Below are 22,005 nucleotides of genomic sequence, written 5' to 3'. Positions count from 1 at the left end.
CTTGTTTCCTTTCAGGGTTGGAGTCTTGTTGCTCTCCAGAACAACCAAGGAAACACACACTTTGGCTTGCATACACTTTGGCTTGCATACACGTTGGAACCACCAACAACAATTAAAACTGCCTGCCACACCCCTTCCAAATGTCTCTTCTATAGGCTACATGGTTTCCAATGAGAATTACTAGATGTTCAGTGCCCGTTCTTTCTCTGGATGCTCACTGCATGCAGCCTCCTCTGTAAAGGTTATTAAGGAGATCCTAGTCTGCGATAAGTCTGGGCAGGCAGGCCAAACAAGAGGCACACAGTCAAAGATCAGCTCGTATATTGCTGTTTAATATGGTGTTTTTCTCCAAGTACACCTTACCTTAATCAGATTGTATACATACCCTTAAAGAGGTAATGATTTTCATAATGTAACAAATATATAGTTTAGCTGGAAAACCTATTCAGTTTTTTTGCTTTTTTTTTTTTTTTTTTTTTTTGAGATCGTCTCCATCTCTTTACGTAGCCTCTGGCTGTTAGGGAATTCATTGTGTAGAGCAGCCTGGCCTCAAACTCAGCATCCTCCTGCCTCTGCCTCCTGGGTGCTGTGGTGTACAAGCATACCCCTTCAATTCTTATTTCTAAAAGATTTGATAATAATCACTTGTTAGATAAAAGAATCCAGTACTAGAAATAGGATAAGTACTATTCAGAACATTTTCTATCTATTAATACAGTCAGTCCCCATGATCACTGAGATGAAGAGAAGAACACAGCAGTAACCTGCCTACATCTCACTTCTCTCAGTGAAGGAACCGCGACTCAGACCTGGGTAGGCTGTCCGTATAGCCAGACCATGAGCCACGATTCAAACCTTACACTTAAATTGACACTAAGTTCTTTCTAGTCATTGCACTATGTTTTCAGATAAATTTCACTTGATTGTAACCCCTGACAGAAACCTTACTTAGCAACAGAGATCCTAATGATCACATACGAGTTCTAGATTTATTATGAGACAAATGACAAAGAGCAGGTTTGGGAATGAGGACCTCCTGGTTTTGTCATCTGTGTGATGGGTTTAAAATAATGACGTAGCGTACAAAAATTATTTTGAGTTAAATCTCTTTATAAAGATGAGGGTATTATATTAACAAGTTAACTTAGGTCTCTGCTGTATTAGTTCAAGTATTCTTTCATCTTATTGGGCATGGTGCTAGGGCACATAATTCTTGCAAAAACATGAGACTTAGTTGGTCCTCAAGTTAGACCTCAGGGCGGTCTTTTGCTTTTTTTTGTTGTTGTTGTTTTTGCTTTTGTTTTTCAAGACAAAGTCTCATAGCTCTGTCTCTCCTGGAACTCACTATGTAGACCAGTCTGGCCATGAATTCAGAGATTTACCTGCCTTCCAAGGGCTGGGATTAAAGATGTGCAACACCACCCCACACCTGACTTACAGGACAGTCTTGACGAACTCTAAGTACCCATGGTTTCAGACTCTAGTATACCATGTTTCCCCCTGTAACTGAAGGCAAAACTCTGCTTGAAGTCTTCCCAAATGCCTTAGGGTTTCTATTGCTCTGATAAAACACCATGGTCAAAGCATGGAGACATCTAAGCACCCAGAACCACCTGCTCAGGGGTGGCACCACCCACTGTGGGATGGGCCATCCCACATCAATCATTAAGACAATACCTGAAAGACTTGCCTACTACCAAGCTTATAGAAGCATTTCTCAATTGTGAGTCCCTCTGCTCAGATAATTCGAACTTGCATCAAGTTGACATAAAACTAGCCAGCACACCAAATAAATGGGACCTTGGTGGCCCTCTAGAAGAAATACGAATAGTGAGGTACCTGAAATCAGAGCAGACGTGTTGTAGGGGGGGATTCGAAGCCAATGTGGGGGAAAGTTCACGATGCTTCCCGGTCGGAGAGCCCTCCACTCCACTATGTACTCCCTAACAGCAGAGGCAGCACTCCCAGGAGGCAGCCAGGTCACCAGAATGCTGTTCATGCTCTCTGACTTTGCAGAGACCTGTTGAGGAGTCAGGAAGCCTTTGGGGGTGAGGAAGAGAAAAGACAAAACAAGAATGGATAATGCTGAAAGCAGGAGCTGGAGAGACATCTTGTGTTTGAGGACCTGAGTTCAATCCCTGTAATCCACTGGGAGAAGCCAGGCATATCTGGCAGGGCAGTACACACTTGTAATCCCAGTGCTGGGAAAGGTAGAGACAGGAAGATCCCAGGGGTTATCTGGTCAGCCAACCTCACCTAATAAATGAGCTCTAGGCCAGTGAATGACCTTTTCCTTTCTTTCTCTTTCACTTTTATTCTTTCTTTCTTTCTCACTTTTATTCTTTCTTTCTCTCTCTCCTTTCTTCCTTCTTTCCTTCCTTCCTTCCTTCCTTCCTTCTTTCCTTCCTTCCTTCCTTCCTTCCTTCCTTCCTTCCTTCCTTTCTTTCTTTCTTTCTTCCTTCCTTCCTTCCTTCTTTCCTTCTTTTCCAAAAAGAAAAATCAAGGTAGATAGTGGAGGAATGACATTCACCCAGGGTTATCCTGTGGCTACATGTGCATATATGCATCTGCTCATACATGAACACCACACAGATAAAAACACATGACAGCTTATTCCCAACTAAGTTTTGGGATGCGTCAGTCTCTTTAGGGACTTCCATGCCAAGGTATATTTCTTCAGTTCATGGAGAATTAGCCTCAGCAGCTTGTACTATAGTTCCGTGTAGCTTTCCTTGTGGATTTATTTCTTCTGAATTCACTTACTGTATTCTCCCAAACTGCTGTGTTAAATGTAATATCTATATCTCCTTTGAACACACTTCCCATATGTCTTCTTAGTATAAAAATGTGCCACCAAAAAGCAATGGAACCACTTGCTTGTGTGCTGTGTTTTCTCAAACATTTCACTTAGCCTTCTGCTTCTGGGATGAATCCATTCCCCTTCTTCCTGAACACTTAGCTTCCTCCTTCACACTTCCGCCTAAGCCCTTTCTCATCTACTCTCCGTGGACCAGCAGCAGCAGCATGAGTATTTTATTTAATAATAATAACATTTATGAAAAATAACTCTCCCTGGACAGCAAAAAAATGAAACAAAAATAGAATAAAATAATTCTTTTTAGCTTATACTTGGATGGAAAGCCTAAGCACAAAAGGCAGAACTAATGGCCAATAGGAGAAGATGTAGTTGAGTGTCCTCATAGATAGGACACCTCTGGTGCACGTGTCAGGCCATTCTGGATGCACACACATAAAACTGCTAGGTGAGAGTGTCCTCTGACTGATCTAAACAGATGGATGAGAGAGGGACGGAGCCCTTGCCTGGCATTACAGAGGCACAGAACACATGCACAGAAGATAATAAAACCCAACGGCATGTTGGCACTCCACCAAGAGTAGCCAGCACAAAGATTCTCCTTAGATTTTCATGTTTGTGGGTTCATAAGGCCAAACTTCTCACTGACTTTTCTTCTGTGATTATTTGTAGATTTGGCTCATTTTTCCGTATTTCTGCCTTTTTCTGATCAGCAGGTAGCTTTGATGCTCCTAATTATGGAGAAGTTTTCAACTATTAATGCAGTTAGTCAGTTCTCTGACAACTTTGTTAGTTACATGGGTGTTGGCCAGTTTACCCCAGTTTTGAGTCTTGTTTGTAAAATTGCACCACCCTGGAGCTATGAGCTTTTGTACCTGTGTCTGTTCATGTGTGTTTGTCTGTTCTGTATGTGCTGTGTCTGTTATAAGACCTGTGTGTGTATCTGTGTGTGTATATATATACACGTGTATAATGTATGTGTCTTGAATGTGAATGGTGTCTGTCCCTCACAAAGGGCTTCACTCTGTGTTTATTGAACAGCACAGAACACATCACACGGGGAGAAGTGGGAACCTTTACAGAAGTCTTTAACAGAGTTGTACAAGGGACCAAATGCCTGGCTCCAGCTTATCCCAACTGACTCAGATAACAAACATTATTATTTATCAACCAATATCCATACATAGTTGCTTTCAAGTTTTATAGTAGATTTTTACAAAGTGGCTTTCAACTTCTGAATTTCCTGCTTTCAGCAAATAATACACATGCATTGTCTTGGTCAGGGGCATTTAAGAGTCTATAATTTAAGATTTTATTTATGCATTAAACCTAGGTGGAAAAAGTTTATTACATGGAAATCCAGACCAAGTGAGGTTGGTTGTGACACCATTCTTGTAAAAGTCAGGTTAAGCAAACAGTTTGAATACCCAGTAGGCTAACAGTCTTAAGTGATTTCAAGGTGTATTATTTACTCTGGCCGTGAGGTCCAGCAAAAGTGCCAGTCTCGTCGTATGTAAGATATATTTTCAGATTACTGCATTACCACACTGCCATTTAATCTTCCAGAACCACAGTCTCTGACATTTGTGTGGGTCACTATGCTGGCCAGTTTTTATGTCAACTTGACCCAAGGTAATGTCATCTGGGAAGAAGGCAGCTTAATCGAGAAAATGCCTCCGTAGGATTGACCTGTGCGGGAGGCTCTAGGGCATTTCATTGATAGATGTGGGAGGGCCCAGCCTATTTTAGGTTGTGTCACCATTGGGCAGGGTGTTTTGGGGTGCATAAGAATGCAGGATGAACATTATATGAGGAGCAAGTCAATTAGACCATGGCCTCAGTGCTCCTTCATGGTCTCTGTTTCAGTTCCTGCCTGCTTAAATCTCTGCCCTGAGTTCCCTCAGCAATGGTCTGTTACCTGGATCTAGGCCCTTGTTAAGAAAATGCTCTACCACTGAGATACATCCCTAGTCACAATACACACACACACACACACACACACACACACACACACACAAACACACACACACACATATATATATATGAGTGCATTGTGTACATGCTCATATGTGGTGGGTGTGTGTGTTCGGGTGTATATATGTGGCTCAGAACAGCCTTGGATGGTGTTTCTGAGATCTCATCCACCTTTTGTTTTGAGACAGGGTCTCTCACTGAACTCTCACTAGGCTGCCTTCCAAGCAGGCCCCAGGAATACACGTATCTTTGCCTCCCAGCACTGGGATTCCAAGCGTACACCATCATGTCAAACATACCTGGATTTTCAAATGTCAGTTTTGGTCCTAGAACTCAGGTCCTCCTACTTGCAAGGTGAGCTCTGTGTGTACTGTGATATTTCCCCATCATCACTTCTCGAACTTTTGGTACTGGCTCCGTACGTAGCTGAGATGGCTTTGTACCTAGGCCAGTCTCAAAATTTTCAATCCCCAGCCTCCTGAAAGCTGGGATAAGAGGCCTGCACCAGCCATATGACTGACTTTGACGGATCATATCCTAAAAACGGCATGACACTACTACAGAATTCACTTAACGTTCTGTGTACAGGAGCCAGAGAGATGGCTTAGCACCTAAGAGTGATTACTATTGTTGAAGAGGATTCAGGGTCAGTTCTCAACTCTGACGTGGCAGCTCCCCACCATCTATAACTCCAGTGGGCAGGGACCAAGCACAGTTGTTGGATGCATGCATACGTATGTATTCCATAGGTAAAACATACTACAAGTAAAATAAAAACGAACCTTTAAAAAGTCTGTGTACAATACCTATCCACAGAGGAGAAATATTATACATAAAAATCGAAAGGAGGCTGTAGTTTATATGGCACAGAAGGTAGGATGCTTGATGCTAAGTCTAAGTTTGGTCCCCAAGGCACTTGGTAGAAGGAGTGAACCAACTCCCAAAAGTTGTCCTCCGACCTACATGTACACTGTGACATGCACATAAATATACACTAAATAAATTAATGTAAAAGATAAGGTATTTATTTATTTATTTTGGTTTCTCCGTGGAGCCCTGGATGTCCTGGAACTCCCTCTATAGATCAGGTTAGCTCAGAGATCTGCCTGCCTCTGCCTTCCAGCTGCTGGGATTAAAGATATGTTCCACTATTCCCAGTTTAAAACTTAAAAAAATTTTTAAATTTATTTTTATTTATATGAGCACACCGTTGCTGTCTTCAGACACACTAGAAGAGGGCACCAGATCCCATTACAGATGGTTGTGAGCCACCATGTAGTTGCTGGAAATTGAACTCAAGGATCTCTGGAAGAGCAGTCACTGATCTTACCTACTGAGCCATCTCTCCAGCCCTAAAAAAAAAATTTTTTAAAGGAATAAACAAACAAATCCCTAAAAGGGAAGAAAAGTCACCTATAATTCACACAGGCAAAGATAACTTCTGTTAACACGCCCATGGCTTCTACTTGGCTTTTTATTTTTAACTACAGGAAAAAAAAAAACCTAGCTCGTATAAATGTAGATTTAAAATAGAATTGTTAAATATATTTTTGGTTTCTTTGGTGTGTGTGGGGTGTTTCCCTATGTATCTCTGAATGGCGGGCATTTCCTACGTAGACTAGACTGGCTTTCAACTCCCAAAGCTCTGCTTGCCTCTGCTTCCAAGTGCTAAGACCATATATACTTTTTAAAAAGGATACTTTCTTACTTGCAATGTACACCATGGAACAATTAGTGACAAGCTGGTGTGTGATTAAGACAAAGGTCAGATGTCTTTAATAGTCTGTCCCTGATTGTACATTTAGGTCAGCTATAGTATTATATTGCATCGGAATTCTTTATGTTTAAAAATAGGGTATTAATTAGTTAACTAATTAACAGATTAATGTTGTACATGTGCATATCCCAAGACCAGGTTTGAAGGTAAAAGGATGCTTTCTGGGAGTCAGTTATCGTCTTCCCCTCTCTTGTGGGTCTTGGTGATTAAAGTCAGGTCATCAGCCTTTCCCAGTCTCAAGCAGGTATTCAATAAACATCTGCATTTACATTTCTAACACTCATTCTATTATTTCTTGAGGACATACTTCTCTTCCTTCTTCCCTTCTCTGCTTCTTCCTTTTCTTCTACCCTCCTTCTCTCCCTTTCCCTCCCTCCCCCCTCCTTCCTCTCTCCTCCTTCCCTCCCCCTCCCCTCCCCCTTCCTTCCTTCTTTCTTATTTATTTTTGAAAGAGTCTCACTCTGTAATCCAAGCTAGTCTAGGATTCACTGTATAGCCCGGAAGTGCTAGGATCACCACACCTAGCTTGACAATACATATTAAATAGTGAAGTTCTCCGGTCAAATGATATGTTTATAATTAGCATTTTTAGTGTATTGCCAAATCGCTTTACAAAAATTTGAACCAATGTACACACCCACAAAGGGCACGTAAAAATAATATTTTACCAGCATGAAACACAGTCTTCTCACGATGTCAGTCTGACTTGATTTTTCATGGTTTTTCAAAATTTGCATCTCACTGATTGCTAGCTAAGAAGACATTTCCATTAATCTCTTGTTCCTTTCATAACGGGGAGGGGGGTACAGATATATACATGGATATATACTGAGTGTATAACACTATTAGGGCCTTGTATATATTAAAAAGTGCTCTATGACCTATACAGGCTGGGCTCTTGTACTTCTTTTTTTTGTTGATGTGTATTCACATCTCTGACGTACCATGTATTTAAAAAAAGAATACATAGATTAGTAGAGACATAAATATATAGACACCTATCAGTTGTCTTTATGTTAAAATGTGAGATATATAAACATTTATTTATATATTATATAATATTTACAATATAACCTAATATATTTTAATATTAATTATATAATTATAATATATAATACAGATACATTATATAATTATATAAATATATAATTTAATTATATAAAATACACACATATAATTATATAGTACTATATATTATATATTATAATGTTGCATACTATTATATATGGACTATTATATAATATATAACAGAACTGTCATTTGCATTTTTTAAAATTTATTTATTACATGTAAGTACACTGTAGCTAGCTGACTTCAGACACACCAGAAGAGGGCATCAGATCCCATTCCAGATGGTTGTGAGCCACCATGTGGTTGCTGGGATTTGAACTCAGGACCTCTGGAAGAGCAGTCAGTGCTCTTAACCGCTAAGCCATCTCTCTAGCCCATGTCATTTGTGTTTTAAGCTCCACTCACATCTTTCTTCTTTTTGAGATGGGACCTCACCACAAAGCCTATGCTGGCTTCTAGCTTGCAAAGATACTGCCTCAGCCTCCTTATAACATGCACTATTACATCTACTAACTGTGTTTCTTAAGATAAAATTATTTCACAGTGCACGAGAATGGAGGTGTTTTCCAATAGTAAAAAATATTTTCCAACTAGATTAATTTTTACTGATTCAATAATAATAATATATATTGTTAAATTCTAGAAAAAACATTTGTAGACTTATATTTAAAAACCAAGATTATTAAAATGAAATTCTGATGTTAGTAAAATTCTTACTTTATTATATATGTATATATATATATGTGTATATATATACGTATATATAAATTGTTTTCAGGAAAAAAAATCTCAACAGCCTCACATTTATAATATCTTTTCCTTTTATGTTTCTGCCTTGAGTGCTTCTCCCACTGGAGGAAGGGATTGCCCACTGCCTACCAAACAACTTTTCATCTTCTTCAGGAAGGGAATGTAGCTGCCAGAAATATGTTTCTGTGCCTTCTCTGCAGCTGGGTGTGGCCAGGTGAGCGGTGTGGGCCAGCAAGTGGCGGCATGCACTAAGCTGCTGTGCCCTGGGGTGAGCTCTGAGACTGGAGACACACCCTTCCACCCCCTCTCTGTTCCACTGTCAGCCTATTTGGACTATTTCCATCTGAGGATGAATGCCAGTTTTGGTAGAAGGGAATAGAGGAACCAGGAATACAGCGAGAACAACCCTGAGCTATCCGTCTGTGAACCTCCTTCTGAGAGGGCAAATAAGCCACAGTAGTCAGGCCTTCAGTCACCGATACCCACGTTTACTTGTATTTTCTTCTAGCAATTCCATTGAATGTTCTTAAAATATAACCAAGATTTAATGCTGCACCGAAAATAACAATGTTTTGGTACTGGAGAGATGACTCAGCCATTAAGAGCACTGGCTGCTCTTCCAAAGAACTCGTGTTAGGTTCCCAGCATACATGGTGGCTTATAAGTCATCTGTAACTCCAGTTCCAGGAGATCAGATGCTCTCCAAAGGAACTGCTTGCAGATGGTATAAAAACATCCACGCAGGCAAAAGACCTACACATATAAAATAATAAGTAAATCTTTTTTTTTCACACTCAGTTCACAGTTTAAACCAATTTGACTATACTACTAATTTGCCTTATTTTATTTGTATTGTAAATCTTTATAGAATAGGACCAAACGCAACTGGCAAAAAAAAAAAAAAAAAAAAAAAAAAAAAAAAAAAAAAAAAAAAAAAAAAAAAGATAATGAAATGATTCTTAATTATATTCTGCTATACTCAAACATTTGAGGCAATCATCCTCAGAGAGGCTTCATCAAGCACCTGCTAAGAGCAGAAGCAGAGACTCACATTAGGCAGAGCTTGGGGAGTCCTGTGAAGAGGATGAGGAAGGATTTTATGAACCAGAGGGGTTGAGGCCACCACGAGAACACAGCCCACAGAATCAACTAAGTAGGGTTCACAGAGGCTCACAGAGACTGCAGATAATCCTGGAGCCTGCATGGGTCTGTGCTAGGTCCTCCAAATATATACAGTATGGTTGTGTACCTTGGTGATGCTGTGGAACTCCTAACACTGGGAATGGGGCTGTCTCTGACTCTTTGCCTGCTCTTGAAACCCTTTTCCTCCTACTGGGTTGTCTTGGCCAACCTTAATGACAGGGCTTGTGTCTAGTCTTATTGCAACTTATTATATTACGTTTGATTGATATCCCTGGGAAGCCTGCTCTTTTCTGAAGAAAGCAGAGGAGGAGTGCTTCTGGGGGAGAGCAGACATATGGAAGGAACCTTGGAGGAGTGGAGAGGGAAAATTGGGGTTGGGATATAGTGTGTGAGAGATTAAAAAAAAAGAGAGAAGCAAAAACAAAAAACTTTAAAACTTCTAATGTTTTGGTAGAAATTTTTTCAATCTGATGATTGTTAGACCTTTGTATAATAACATTATAATACCAAATTATAAGAAAGGACACAATTATAATGTTCTTATAAAAAATGCTTAGACTCTTTTTTTTTAAGCAATGCAAACCTTGAGACATAACATGAGATCAATTCCCTTAGCTATTCATGGTCTTTTCTTTTAAAATAAAATTGGAGAAGATATTATAAATGTGAGACTGTACATCTAGTTGAGTTGATCTTTTTTTTTTTTTTTTTGCTGAAAACAATTGAATATATATTTAAACATGTAATAAAGAAAAGAATTTCACTAAGTTTCACTAAGGTCAGAATTTCATTTCAATACTCTTGGTTTTTAAATATAGGTCTATAAGTGTTTTTTTAATAGAATTTAACAATATATATTATTATTGAATCTGTAAAAATTGGTCTAGTTGAAAAATATTACTCTAATTTAATGTAATCTTCTTTATTAATAGTTATGTAAAATTATAATCTCCTCAGTGATCTTCAAGACAATCTCATGAGGCAATGGAAGCTCAGAGTACTTAATTGACTAGTTCAAGGTCATCCCAGGATAACAGGAAAATACAGTTGTGGACTCTAACTTTAAACTCTTAGCTACTTATACCAGGCTCTGGGTTGTACCTGCAGGAGGCAAAAGGTGAAGGAGACAGTTTCCCACAGGTCATGTGTTAAGGTCAGTGGGTACCTACCAGTGCCACAGAGGTCCACTATGTTGATGTGAGTGGGTGCAGAAGTGCCTTTTGAGTTGGCTGCAGACACAGATGCAGTCCAAGTCCCAGTTCTGGGAATGACCCCGGTCCAGGAGGTGTGTCTTGTTGTATTCTGCAGTGTAGTTTTCTTCGTTACCTCCTGTAAAGCCACCTGATAGTGGAGGATCTTTCCCCTTGCTTCTAATGGATCTAGACTCTGCAACAAAATGTATGCACATATCCTTAATCGCAAGACAAGAGCATGGGTGTTCTGTGTGGCTGGACTGTCCGGTCTACTGTGTGACCTTTTCATCTTCTCATCTCCACTGTATGTTTTTCATTCGATGATTCACATTCCCACACCTTCTATTTAGTTAATAAAATAAAATCAGTGAACATTTTAAAAAGATAATCCTTCCAAGCACAATGACTTTCCTTTCTTCACAGTGAAGCTTTCTAACTGTAAACACAACTCAGAGGAGAAGCGTGGGATCTGAGTTGTGAAGTTACCATCTCTCAGATGTGGAGGCAAACACTCTTTTCTTCCAGGTTTCTGTTTTAAAAACAACACAGAGAGTCACTCACAGGGGTACACAGAGAGACACACAGAGAAAAACAACTATAGAAAGCATGACCTTGGGTGGGTGGGTGTGGGGAGAAGGTGCTTTCTTAAATACAGAAAATGCAATGCTGCATAAAACAGCAAATCCAAGGCTTCCAGGAGCTCAGCTAGTAAAACTGATACTTGAATTAGCCATCTGTGCTGGGAACCTAGTTCCAAACGGCAAAATTCTGATTGAGATCATTTAGGAACAAACCCACAGAGGTAGCAGAAACTATCTGTTGTCTATCTCTGGTCTGTTCAGTGTTTTTTCAAATGGCCATGGCCAATGGAAGCACAGAACTTCGAAGAGTTGTCAGGTCTAACCCTGGGGTGCCCATTGCTACCTACTGCAGAGAGAAGACATCGCTTACAGGTTTACGGGACATAGTTTTCTGGGCGCAGCTATCTGTTCATGGCAGGAGACTGTTTACTGCAAGACATACCCGAGGACCAGCCAATGCCCTTGCTCCGGTTTCTCATTTACCACGAGTCTGAATAACTTGGTCATGAAGTTTCTCTGCCAGACGAGTTTGGGCTGACATGAACATCTGGCACACGTCAGTTCTTTCACTTTAAGTGAACAAACCAGCTCTCTGATTGTAATTTGGATTCTGAGACATTTAGCACAGGAGAAAGGTTGTTCTGATTTGCTGAGTCAAGACTTCTGGCTGGCTCAGTGGCTGCATTCTTACTGCAAATTCATGAATGAGCTCTCAGCACTGTATGTTGCTGTTTCTGGGAGCTTAGGTAATGTGAGATGCAAGCCTGTTGGGGGGAACTCTTTGGTCCTCAAGTCCTAAACTAGACCTTGGTCATGTGTAGTAGTTGAAGACAGTGCTTCTGGGGAACTTTGGGAGACTACTGAACACTATCCTGAAGTTATCTTTTCAAGTGTCCATTACAATCAATCTCGTTGCCTGTTTGAAGATTATATAAGCAAGTGTTTGTTTTTAATGATAGTCCCCAGTTTTGTGTGTGTGTGTGTGTGTGTGTGTGTGTGTGTGTTGACATAGGATCTCACTGTGGAACCCTAGCTGATTTAGAACTCACTATAGAACCTCAAATTTGTGTTAGTTCTCCTGCCTCAGGGAGTGTAGGTGTGTGCCACCACAGCCAGCCATGCAAATGCATCTTAAAGGATGATGTTCTAACAAACACAATATTAATAAGCCTGGCCTTTATCAAAGGAGAAAAAGAACACGGACGAAACAATGCTTGTAGGAAGCAACCACTGGCAGGAATAGGGAGCCTTGTGAACAGTTAGTCTGACGAATGGGAGAACTTGGACAGTCTGCTAGATACACTTATTTTTAAACCTACAGGGCTGGCAGGGAAGGATGGTATGAGAGACAGCTAAGGGGATGCTATTCTGTAACAGGCACTCATTTCCATATGTAATGTTTTTGCCTCCCTCAGTTGTGATGTGTTTCCCCCCAGGCCTGAGAGAGTGGGGGTTCAGGCCATCAATGAACAGATAGAATCACCTTTCCATCTGCAAAGCACCTTCTCCAGCTGAGAGGTTATGACCTATTCTGACACACAGCGTCAACTAAACACATGCGTTTAGCAATTTGGAATAGGTGGGGACAAGATTGTTTTTACCCAAGAGCCAAAAGGCTCTGCGTTACAAGAGACCAGAATTGGCTCTGTAGATAAGTGGATTTGCGCTTCAGTGAGATTCATTTGAGTTAGTGATAAGGGAGAAAAAGAACAATTTATTAATCATGAGCTTTACATTTCTTATCATGTTTAGGTCTTCTCCTTTCTCATTCTGAGGAGTGAGCTCAGGCTTAGAGCTGCTGAGCAACCAGCTTAAGCCCTACCCAGGGAGAAGTCATATGAGGTTATAGAACGCTCCCTGGTAGGCAGTGGTGAGGGGTGCTATCTGGGGTGTGTAGTGTCAATCCTGGTAGGGTTTCTAATACCTGGAGCTCTTCTAGTAGTGTTGAGTGTGGCCCTCAGGCCAGTGTTCATACATGCTAAGAATATGTGTTCCTACATGGTGAGAACATGCTACAAGACAATGCTGTCCTTTTGATTTCCTTCTCTACTTTTTTCTATGCGCTCTATGGAAACACTGCTAATGAACCACTCCCTGGTTAATCCTTCGGTAAAGGCTCTCAGCATCATAAATTACTTGGGAAACAAAATCCGAGACAGCACAAAATTTGACATATCTCAGAACATGACACACTTGATTTGAAATTTTTAAGTTAAAAAACTCTACCAGAGGAAGGAGCCTCTGAATTGATAAACTATTTATTACTCAGACAAAACCCGTTGTATTTGTTTTAAAGTAAAGCTCGACTCCTCTGTGCAAACAATGGAAGAAGGAAAACCAGGTAATGTGCTCTGTGGCACATCGGACAGAGCGCTGGCTCTGATGTCAGAAGGGAAAAACCATTAGAGTTTGGCTAATCAGAGAAGAGTGACTCTGACCAAGACCCCTTCCAAAGCCCGGTGTTTGGATACTTTAGGCTCAGTTCTTCCCTCTTTTGGTTTCAGCTTTGGATTGTTGCGATCTTGTGCATGTGTGATGCTGGGGACTGAATACAGGCCTTGTGCTTGCTAGTATGGGCCCTTCACACTGACATGCATCCTTCCTTAGTAGGAAGAACCTTTGGTTTTCTCACTTCTCTGTGTAACATCTGTTACACTGAGTTATTTATTTATTTTTTAGCGCTTTGAGACATAATATCCCTATTTTCAAAATAAGGATAATAATAACTTTTGGCTTCTCCTTTGGATCACTATGAAATGTCTACTAATGTTAGGGCTATTTATAAAGTACTTATAATTTGTGAGTTGAAAACTGAATACTGGGTTGGCGGGATGGCTCAGTGGGTAAAGGGGTGTTTGCCAACAAGCCTGATGATTTGAGTTCAATTTCTGAAACCCACATGGTGGAAGGAGAGAACAGTCATTCACACTATGAATGGCACATGCACACAACCTCAAGTCAGTAAATATAGAAACAAGAACAGCAAAACCAACCACCCCCCACAAATCTAGTGCCTTCATTTGGATTCATGACTTACATTCAGCAACCCTATTACAAAGTGGAGAAATAACAGGAAGCTGTCATGTTGTTGGTTTTCCTTACTGAGGTGAGGTCTCACTGTGTTGCCCAGGCTGGCCTTAAGTTCCTAGGCTCATTGATTCCCCTGGTTCAGCCTTTTTAGCAGTCAGAACTGCAGGCACAAGCCAACTGTGTTCTAATTTTGATTAAAAAATGTAAACATCAGTCCACTGAAATTTTCCATGTATGTGCTCTCCCTCCCCCGAAGGCTACAAGCTCACCTGATAATCCTCATGGGTTTGCACAATGCTTGCCTCATAACAGGAATGCTGCTCTGACTTTTTCTAATTACCTTGTGAATCTTCATGATAGTCTCATGTCCTGTACATTAGTATTGTCTTAAGTTTGCTCATAAGGAAAGTATTTACCAAGAGGCTAAACACCTTGCTCAAGAACGCATGAGGTACACCATCATTTAGCTGCAAGAGAGCCACATAGAGAGCTCTGCTTGCTCATTAGGTCAGAGGCTAGAATGCTTGCTAGCCCTGGCATACCCTTCAACTGTTACAGGATGAGAGATGAGGCCCTGATTCATTAGATCAGCAGCCAGCACCTTTGTTGACTCGGAAATCTAAACCCCAGTCATGTAGCAAACATTTGCTTGTCTGGTCAGTGGTCAATGCCCCTTCTGACTCAAAACTTCACCATTGTCTCAGGTGCCACATGGAAATCATGGATGCTTTTCAGATCAGAGGCTGACACTCCTGCTGACACTAGTACCTCATCCTCAGCTGCCACAGAACCATGCAGTGAGTCAAGGAGCTTGTCAGCTCAAAGGCCAGCACTCCTGATGGCCCTGAAACCCTACAACTCTGCTACCACAGCAGTGTACAGAGATCCCATCAGCTTCTCAGGCCAAAGGCTAGCAGCTCAGTTGACTTTGGTACCCTGTCTCTTTGATACTTCAGAAACACACTGAGTGCTGGCTCATGAGGCCAGATGCCACACGCCCACTGCTCAGGCATTTCCCTTGCCAGCAGACATAGCTTATCTACTTGTGAGGTTAGAGGTTGTGTACCCCCTAGCCAAGCTGATGCCACTTCAGCTACCCTACCACACACCAGCACTGAGTGTTCCCATGAGGGAACTTCAGGCATCACATAGCTGACCCAGGACCAGTTAAGCTGGGTTAATAAGCCATGATACAAGTAATAGGTGGGCCAGACACTCAAACCAAAAAAAAAAAAAAACAAAAAACAAAAAACAAAAAACAAAAACAAAACAGTGAACTAACTCCAGATGTGTAAATTCCAACACAATAAGTCAAACAACACAAGAAACCAAGACACTATGCTACCTCGCAGAATTGCTCAGCCCATAGTGATGGTCCCTAGTGAGAGTGACTTATGTGAAATCCCAGATAAAGTAGTCCACAGAATTATAATTTTGTCCAGAATGAATTTGAAGAGGGCAGGAGTAAACTCCTAAATGAATTCTAAGAGAATTTGCTTGTGTAAACAGCTTGAGTAAAATAAAGAAGTCAATTCAGGATACAAAAGTAAGTTAAACGGAGAAATAGAAATACTGGGAACAAAGCAACCTGAAATGAATAGAAATGAAAAACTAAATAAGTCAGATAAGAAAAATCTCAGTGGAAAACCTCACTTATGGAATGAACCATGTGCAGGACAAAATATCAGGACTTGAGATAAGTTATAAGACTATATAATTTGATTAAATAAATTGATTAATTTAAAAAATTTATTATGAGTGTTTACATGCATGTATGCATACTATATATATGTATATGTACACACACACACACACACACACACACACACACACACACACACACATATATATATATATATATATATATATATATATATATATATATATAATATCCATGTCTAGTGCCTAGAGAGGTCAGAAGTGGGTATGGCTCTTCTAAAACTGTGTTTGCAGATGGGGGCATGTCAGTGCTGGGAACTGAACCCCTGACCTCTGCAAGAGAAACCAGTACTTTTAAAAGCACTGAGACATCTCTTTAGCCCTAGTGAAAAATTATTAAAAACACACGATCTTTGTGACACTTTCAAATAGTCACTGTATGTACTTTAGGAATAAGAGAAAGCAAAGAAAGTCATGCCAAAGGCATAGCAAACATAGAAACTTTAAAAGCTAGAAACACCAACCAAGCAGTGGTGGTGCATGCCTTTAATCCTAGCACTTGGGAGGTAGAGGCAGGCAGATATCTGAGTTTGAGGCTGACATAGTCTACAGATCAAGGGTCAGGACAGTCAGGGCTACAGAGAAACCCTAGGTGAAAAACAAAACAACAAAAGGCCCAAAAACATTTGCAAAGATATATTTAATCTATGAAATATGACGGATGCCAACCCAAGACTGTCAAAATTGAAGGGAAAAGAAAAGCTTCCTATAAAAAAGCAAGCTAAAGAAATTTATGAGCATTAAGCCAGCTCAACAGAGGATATTGGGAGGAAGATTATGGACAGAAGAGGAATAAACACATTCAGGAGGCTCCAGGAAGTGGGATAAATGATGCTAACGGTTGTTCTGTACACAAGACTAAGAACAGTAAGCACAGTACAACCACCAAGTGCCGAGAATCAGTTTACAGCTTTCAATACCAACCCTGAATATTAATGGTCTCATTCTCCCAATCACCAGGTGCAGATAGAAGACTGGGTTAGAAAACAGGAACTCTTTTAAGGCTGGTGAAAAGATAAAAAACAGTATCCAAGCAAACAGAACCAAGAAACAAACAGGTTCGGCTACTGTGATACCAGACAATTTAGACTCCAAACCAAAATTAGTCAGAAGAGATGAAAATCACTTCATACTGATTGAGGAGACAATCCATCTAGGGACATGATAATTGTAAGCATGTGAGGACTGAACAGAGGCACATTCGATTTCACAAAACAACTCTTACCAGATGCAAAGTCACAGATTAACAACACAGAAATAGGGAGTGACCTCAATACCTGACTGTCACCCAAAGATAAGTAAGTCATGCCAACAACAATTACAACAACAAATAGAGAAACGCTGGAATTAAATAACACCAGAGATCAAATGTTCCTGACAGACATCTATAGACACGCCACCTGAACACGACATAACAGTCTTTTGTCTAAGCTTTCTAAAATTATCTAAAATAGATCACATATTGGGACAGAAAGGGAGTCTCAATAAAGGTGGGACTATTGAAATCACTTCTTGCATTCTACATTACCACTGTGGTTTGTAACTAGGGATTGGCAGCAAGAAAAACTACAGGGGAAAAAAAAAAAACTCATAGAGATCAAACAACACACTCTGGGATGATGAATATGTAAGTCAAGAAATTAAGGAGGTCGTCACTGTTCTTCGCTCATCATGACTTCGTAGAGAGAAAAGTGTCAAAGAACTTCCTGTGGTGTTCTGGCTGCTTCTTGCTGCTTCCACAGACTAGTGCCAATTCGGCAGAGACTAGAGAACCATTTTTATGGATCAAGTTCCTGCTACTGACTCATTTTTGGTGCTTGTTGATTGGACTAGACTGCCACTTCTGATTTGTGTGTGGAATTGTCCCAAACTTAATAACTCTAGAACCAAATGAACATAGAAATGCAGCACACCAAAGAGTGTGAAATACAATGAATGTGGTCCTAAGAGGAAACTTTGTAGTTTTAAGTACCTACATAAAAAAACAAACAAACACAAACAAACAAAAACCAAAAACCCCCAAAGACATTAAAATAGACAATTTAAAAATAAGTCTTAAGGATTTGGAAAAACAAAAACAACCAAAACCTAACAGCAACAGTTAAGAAGAAAAAGAAGTAGTGCTAAAGTTAATAAAATAAAAACAAACAAAAAACAGATTACAAAAAAGTTGTAAACCAAATTCAAGAGCATATAAAAATGATTATTTACCTCGATGAAGTAGCATTTATCCCAGATATTCAGAAACAGCTCAATAAACAACACCTGACAAATGCTACAGATTATATAAAAGGACTCGAGGGCAGAAACCACGTCATCTCAATAAAGACTGAAAAGGCTTTTGACAAAAATACAGCATTCTTTCATGTTAAAGGCTCTGAAGAAATTTGAAATGGGAGAAAAATATCTTACACAATACAGGGTATATATAAGACATACCCACAGCTGACATTATATTTAAAGTGAGATAGATGCTAAGCATTTCCACTAACAACAGGAACAAGGTAAGCATGTCTATTGAATCCACTCATAGTCAGTACAGTAGCAGAATATTAGCTAAAACAAACAAATGAAGTGGAAATTTCTAGTTTCTTTGGAGACTTAGTCATGTCATATGATGTTTTTCTGGAAGCCGTCTCACGAGAAGATGTTTTGCTGAGGCAGACAGTTGAGAGGATGTGTGATGTTCAGAAAGGGTAGCAGAACCCCACAGACAATGAACAACGCTCTTGCATTGGTTCACCTTGTAACACTTTGCTGGTCTTCACTGATCTTCGCTTGTTGTGACTTCATAGAGAGAAAAGTGCCAAAGAACGTCTTGTGTTATTCTATATGCTTCTCGCTGCTTCCACGTACTAGTGCCGATTTGGCAGAGCCTTGAGTTTTTTTTTTTTTTTTTTTTTTTTTTTTTTTTCTGATCAAGCTGCTGCTACTGATTTGTGTTTGGTGTTTGCAGACTGGACTGGACTGCCATTACTGATTCGTGTGTGGAATTGCCCCAGAGAACTAATTCTAACCAGGTCAACCTCCCCTGTCTCCTATTAATCTTTCCTCTTTCTACCTTTGATCAGTGGGCTATAAGGGAGGTATATATGCATGAAAAAATATAGAAACTTATATTATAACTAACTACAATATGATTTAAAGAGGTTAAAAAAAAAGAAAAGAATTTGAATGTTGAGTGAATAATGCTGCATCAGAAGCCAAATGGTATTAAATGAAAATTCCAGTGCCATGTGTAAGATGTCTTTCTTTGAATTGTTGGTCAGGGAGATCCCAGAGGCCCCCCTGGAACAGTTCAGGCTATTGCAATTTTACTTGGTTGCCCAATAGATGAGATAGATGTTAAGACACTGCCATATTTGGATTGTTGATGGTATTGTTGAAGACACCACATACTTTGGTGGTAGGGCACAGAGAAGTCAAGTTGTAATCTTCTCTCCTGCTGTCTAACATTCACAGTCCCAGAAGACACAATTCAGGCTACTAGGGAGAAATGCCATCAACAGTCTTGCCATGATGTGGCTCCTGTGAGGCAAATTTGCTCATTGATGGAAGAGTGCTATGAATGTTGGGAGCAAGAAATCAAGTAATAACTTTTCTGTAGAAGAGACTTCATACTCAGTACTATAAACTGGTCAAAAGCCCATGGTTGGGGAGCGCACAGAGGGAACGTACTAGTTGTCTCTTAAGTGGACACACTGTCAAAATGCCTTCCCAGTATTTCTATTTCTACCCATAGATTAGTGCTGCTCTTAGCCTTTAGCAGAAGGGAAGCGGGCAGTTGTTAAGGCAAACATAACTGGCAACAATGCTAAGAATAAATGACTGTTGAGTGCTTAGTCCTGAAAGGCATCTATATAATTCCCTTCAAGGCCCAGCGAAATGGGAAAAGGAAGTAAAAAGAATGTAGGGAGAGGAAGAATGTTGTAAAATACAGTCTTTTGGAATGGCATGGCAGTTGTGACTATAAAATCACAGCAGCCGTGGTTTCCCAAACAAGACCCGTGGAAGATTAAGCCCATCAACATTCCATCAAGGATAGGGGAGATTTGTGGGTGGTTACCCCTCCTTTTGATCTTTAGTGGATTTAATGGCATGGGAGTCATTTTCCTCAGTGGTGTAGCCACTGTAAATTGCACAACTTCCATGCTAACATCTACCCATGCTCATGTATACAAGCTCAATTGAACCCAGTGGTTCACATACATATGAACAAAGACATGAAAGTGCGAGCAGAGCTAGTTAAAAAGAAATAAGGAGTTTTGTGTGTGGGGGGGACAGGAGGTCGGCAACTGAGGATAATAGGTGTCAATCTTGGCAAAATAAATTGTGTGCATACATAACATTAAATAACCATGTTATGTATGTACATGTGGTCAAAATAAACTAAAAAATTATAACACACACATAGACAGCACACACACATTACTTGCATTCACATATACCACACAGTATTTACACACAGATATACATACACACAGACTCATGCACACACATGTGCATACATACTTACACACATCACATGACAGAGAACCAGAACTTGGACCAGCTAGCATAGCTCTCTTTATACCAGAAGATAGGCACTTAGCTGGACCAGCTAGCACTTATATGAGTTGTACCCAAGGTGCTCTGCTTCTGAGCTGACTGACTCAAGAATGAAATCTCATGGGCATTGTCAGGGTGTCATTTCTATTTTTCTTTGCAGCTAGAAATGCTATAAAGTATGGGAACCTTTCTGTTTCTGCTTTCTAGTTTGGTAATTCTCTGCTCTCGATGGTCTCATGTTTGTCCGTGGCTGCCTTCTGCTCTCTAACCAGAACCCCCTACCTTTTAGCTGGAATAACGTATAATTAGCAATTGGAGAAGAGCATTCTTTTCTTCCCAAGATATTTGTCTTTGAAATGCTGCTGGTAAGCGAGAGGGCAAAGGAAAGGAAAGAGGAAAGTATGAAATCCTGCAGCAAAACCAGCATTTCACCATTGCTGTTTTCAGAAGGTTTGTAATCTCAGCATTTTGAAACTGGAGGCAGGTGGATTGCTTCAAGTTCTAAGCCACCCTGGAGTCCAGCTGTGCATTCAAGGTCAACCTGAAGTCCTGTCTTAAACAAACAAACAAACAACAAACAAAAAATACAATTCCCTAAAACTAGAAACTGACTCAAAAGCGGTAAGTATGGCTAGAACAATGTTTTAAGCACACGTGGAGCTCCTATTAGTGGCTTGTCTTCCATTTATACAGAACAGTGGTCCACTAAGGTAATACTTTTCATAATGGGATTTCAGTTCCAGGTCTCCCAATAAATACCCTCTCACCCCTGTCTTGGGGAAACCATGAGTCTAATTCTAGCTTTAGCCTCAGTCATCCTTCCTTGGCTTCTTACTATTTATTCTTGATCCATTGGGTGATTGACCAGAATCTCTTGGTTAACCCTGAACTCTTCCTAACCAAGTATCCTTGTCTCCCTGCTTCTATCCTCCCCTGCTGGCCTGTGAACCTCAGGATTCAAGGTCTGGGTAGGGTGTTCCACATCCTACCAGGTACCAAGTGTCTAGCTCTGTAGAGCTCTGCTTCCTTGTTTGAATGGCACAATGGTTGAGTTCATGAGTGAGCAGAAGATTCATTTGGACATGGATATTACTCTTCTACATCAATAGGCCTCACACATATTTTTTTTCCAGTCAAGACCGAAGAAAGCAAGAGGCAAGTGTGATTTTAACACATTTCCATATTTCTTTCAGTCCTCGTACATAAACCCATACATTGAAGGTAGCTTTCTTTTAAAGGATGTGTGGTGTATTGACCTGGGAGAAAGGTAGAAAGGAGTCATAGGTTCAAATAGGCATGCAAGCAGAACAAATGGCATGTAGCCGTGGCCAGCAGGCAGGGGCTGTCAGAACACCCCGGTGAAGAGGCCACGCCAGTGAAGAGCCTGCCACAGATCTTCAGCAT

The 22,005-nt window shown here is 40.3% G+C and overlaps 1 protein-coding gene across 1 annotated transcript in view; it reads right to left on the bottom strand.

Moving 5' to 3' along the window:
* The window catches only part of IL12RB2 (interleukin 12 receptor subunit beta 2), a gene marked incomplete at its 5' end in the record, with an annotated part of 60,556 nt that overhangs the window by 15,726 nt on the left and 22,825 nt on the right, over positions 1 to 22,005 (bottom strand). Inside the window, 2 exons of the mRNA XM_080931863.1 lie at positions 1,840 to 2,040; positions 10,700 to 10,916. Coding sequence (XP_080787989.1) covers positions 1,840 to 2,040; positions 10,700 to 10,916 — 418 coding nt within the window. The remainder of the gene's footprint in view (positions 1 to 1,839; positions 2,041 to 10,699; positions 10,917 to 22,005) is intronic.

Source organism: Micromys minutus (genome assembly GCF_963924665.1).
Source record: "Micromys minutus genome assembly, chromosome: 18".
NCBI lineage: Eukaryota > Metazoa > Chordata > Mammalia > Rodentia > Muridae > Micromys > Micromys minutus.
This window is presented reverse-complemented; position numbering and strand designations above follow the sequence as displayed.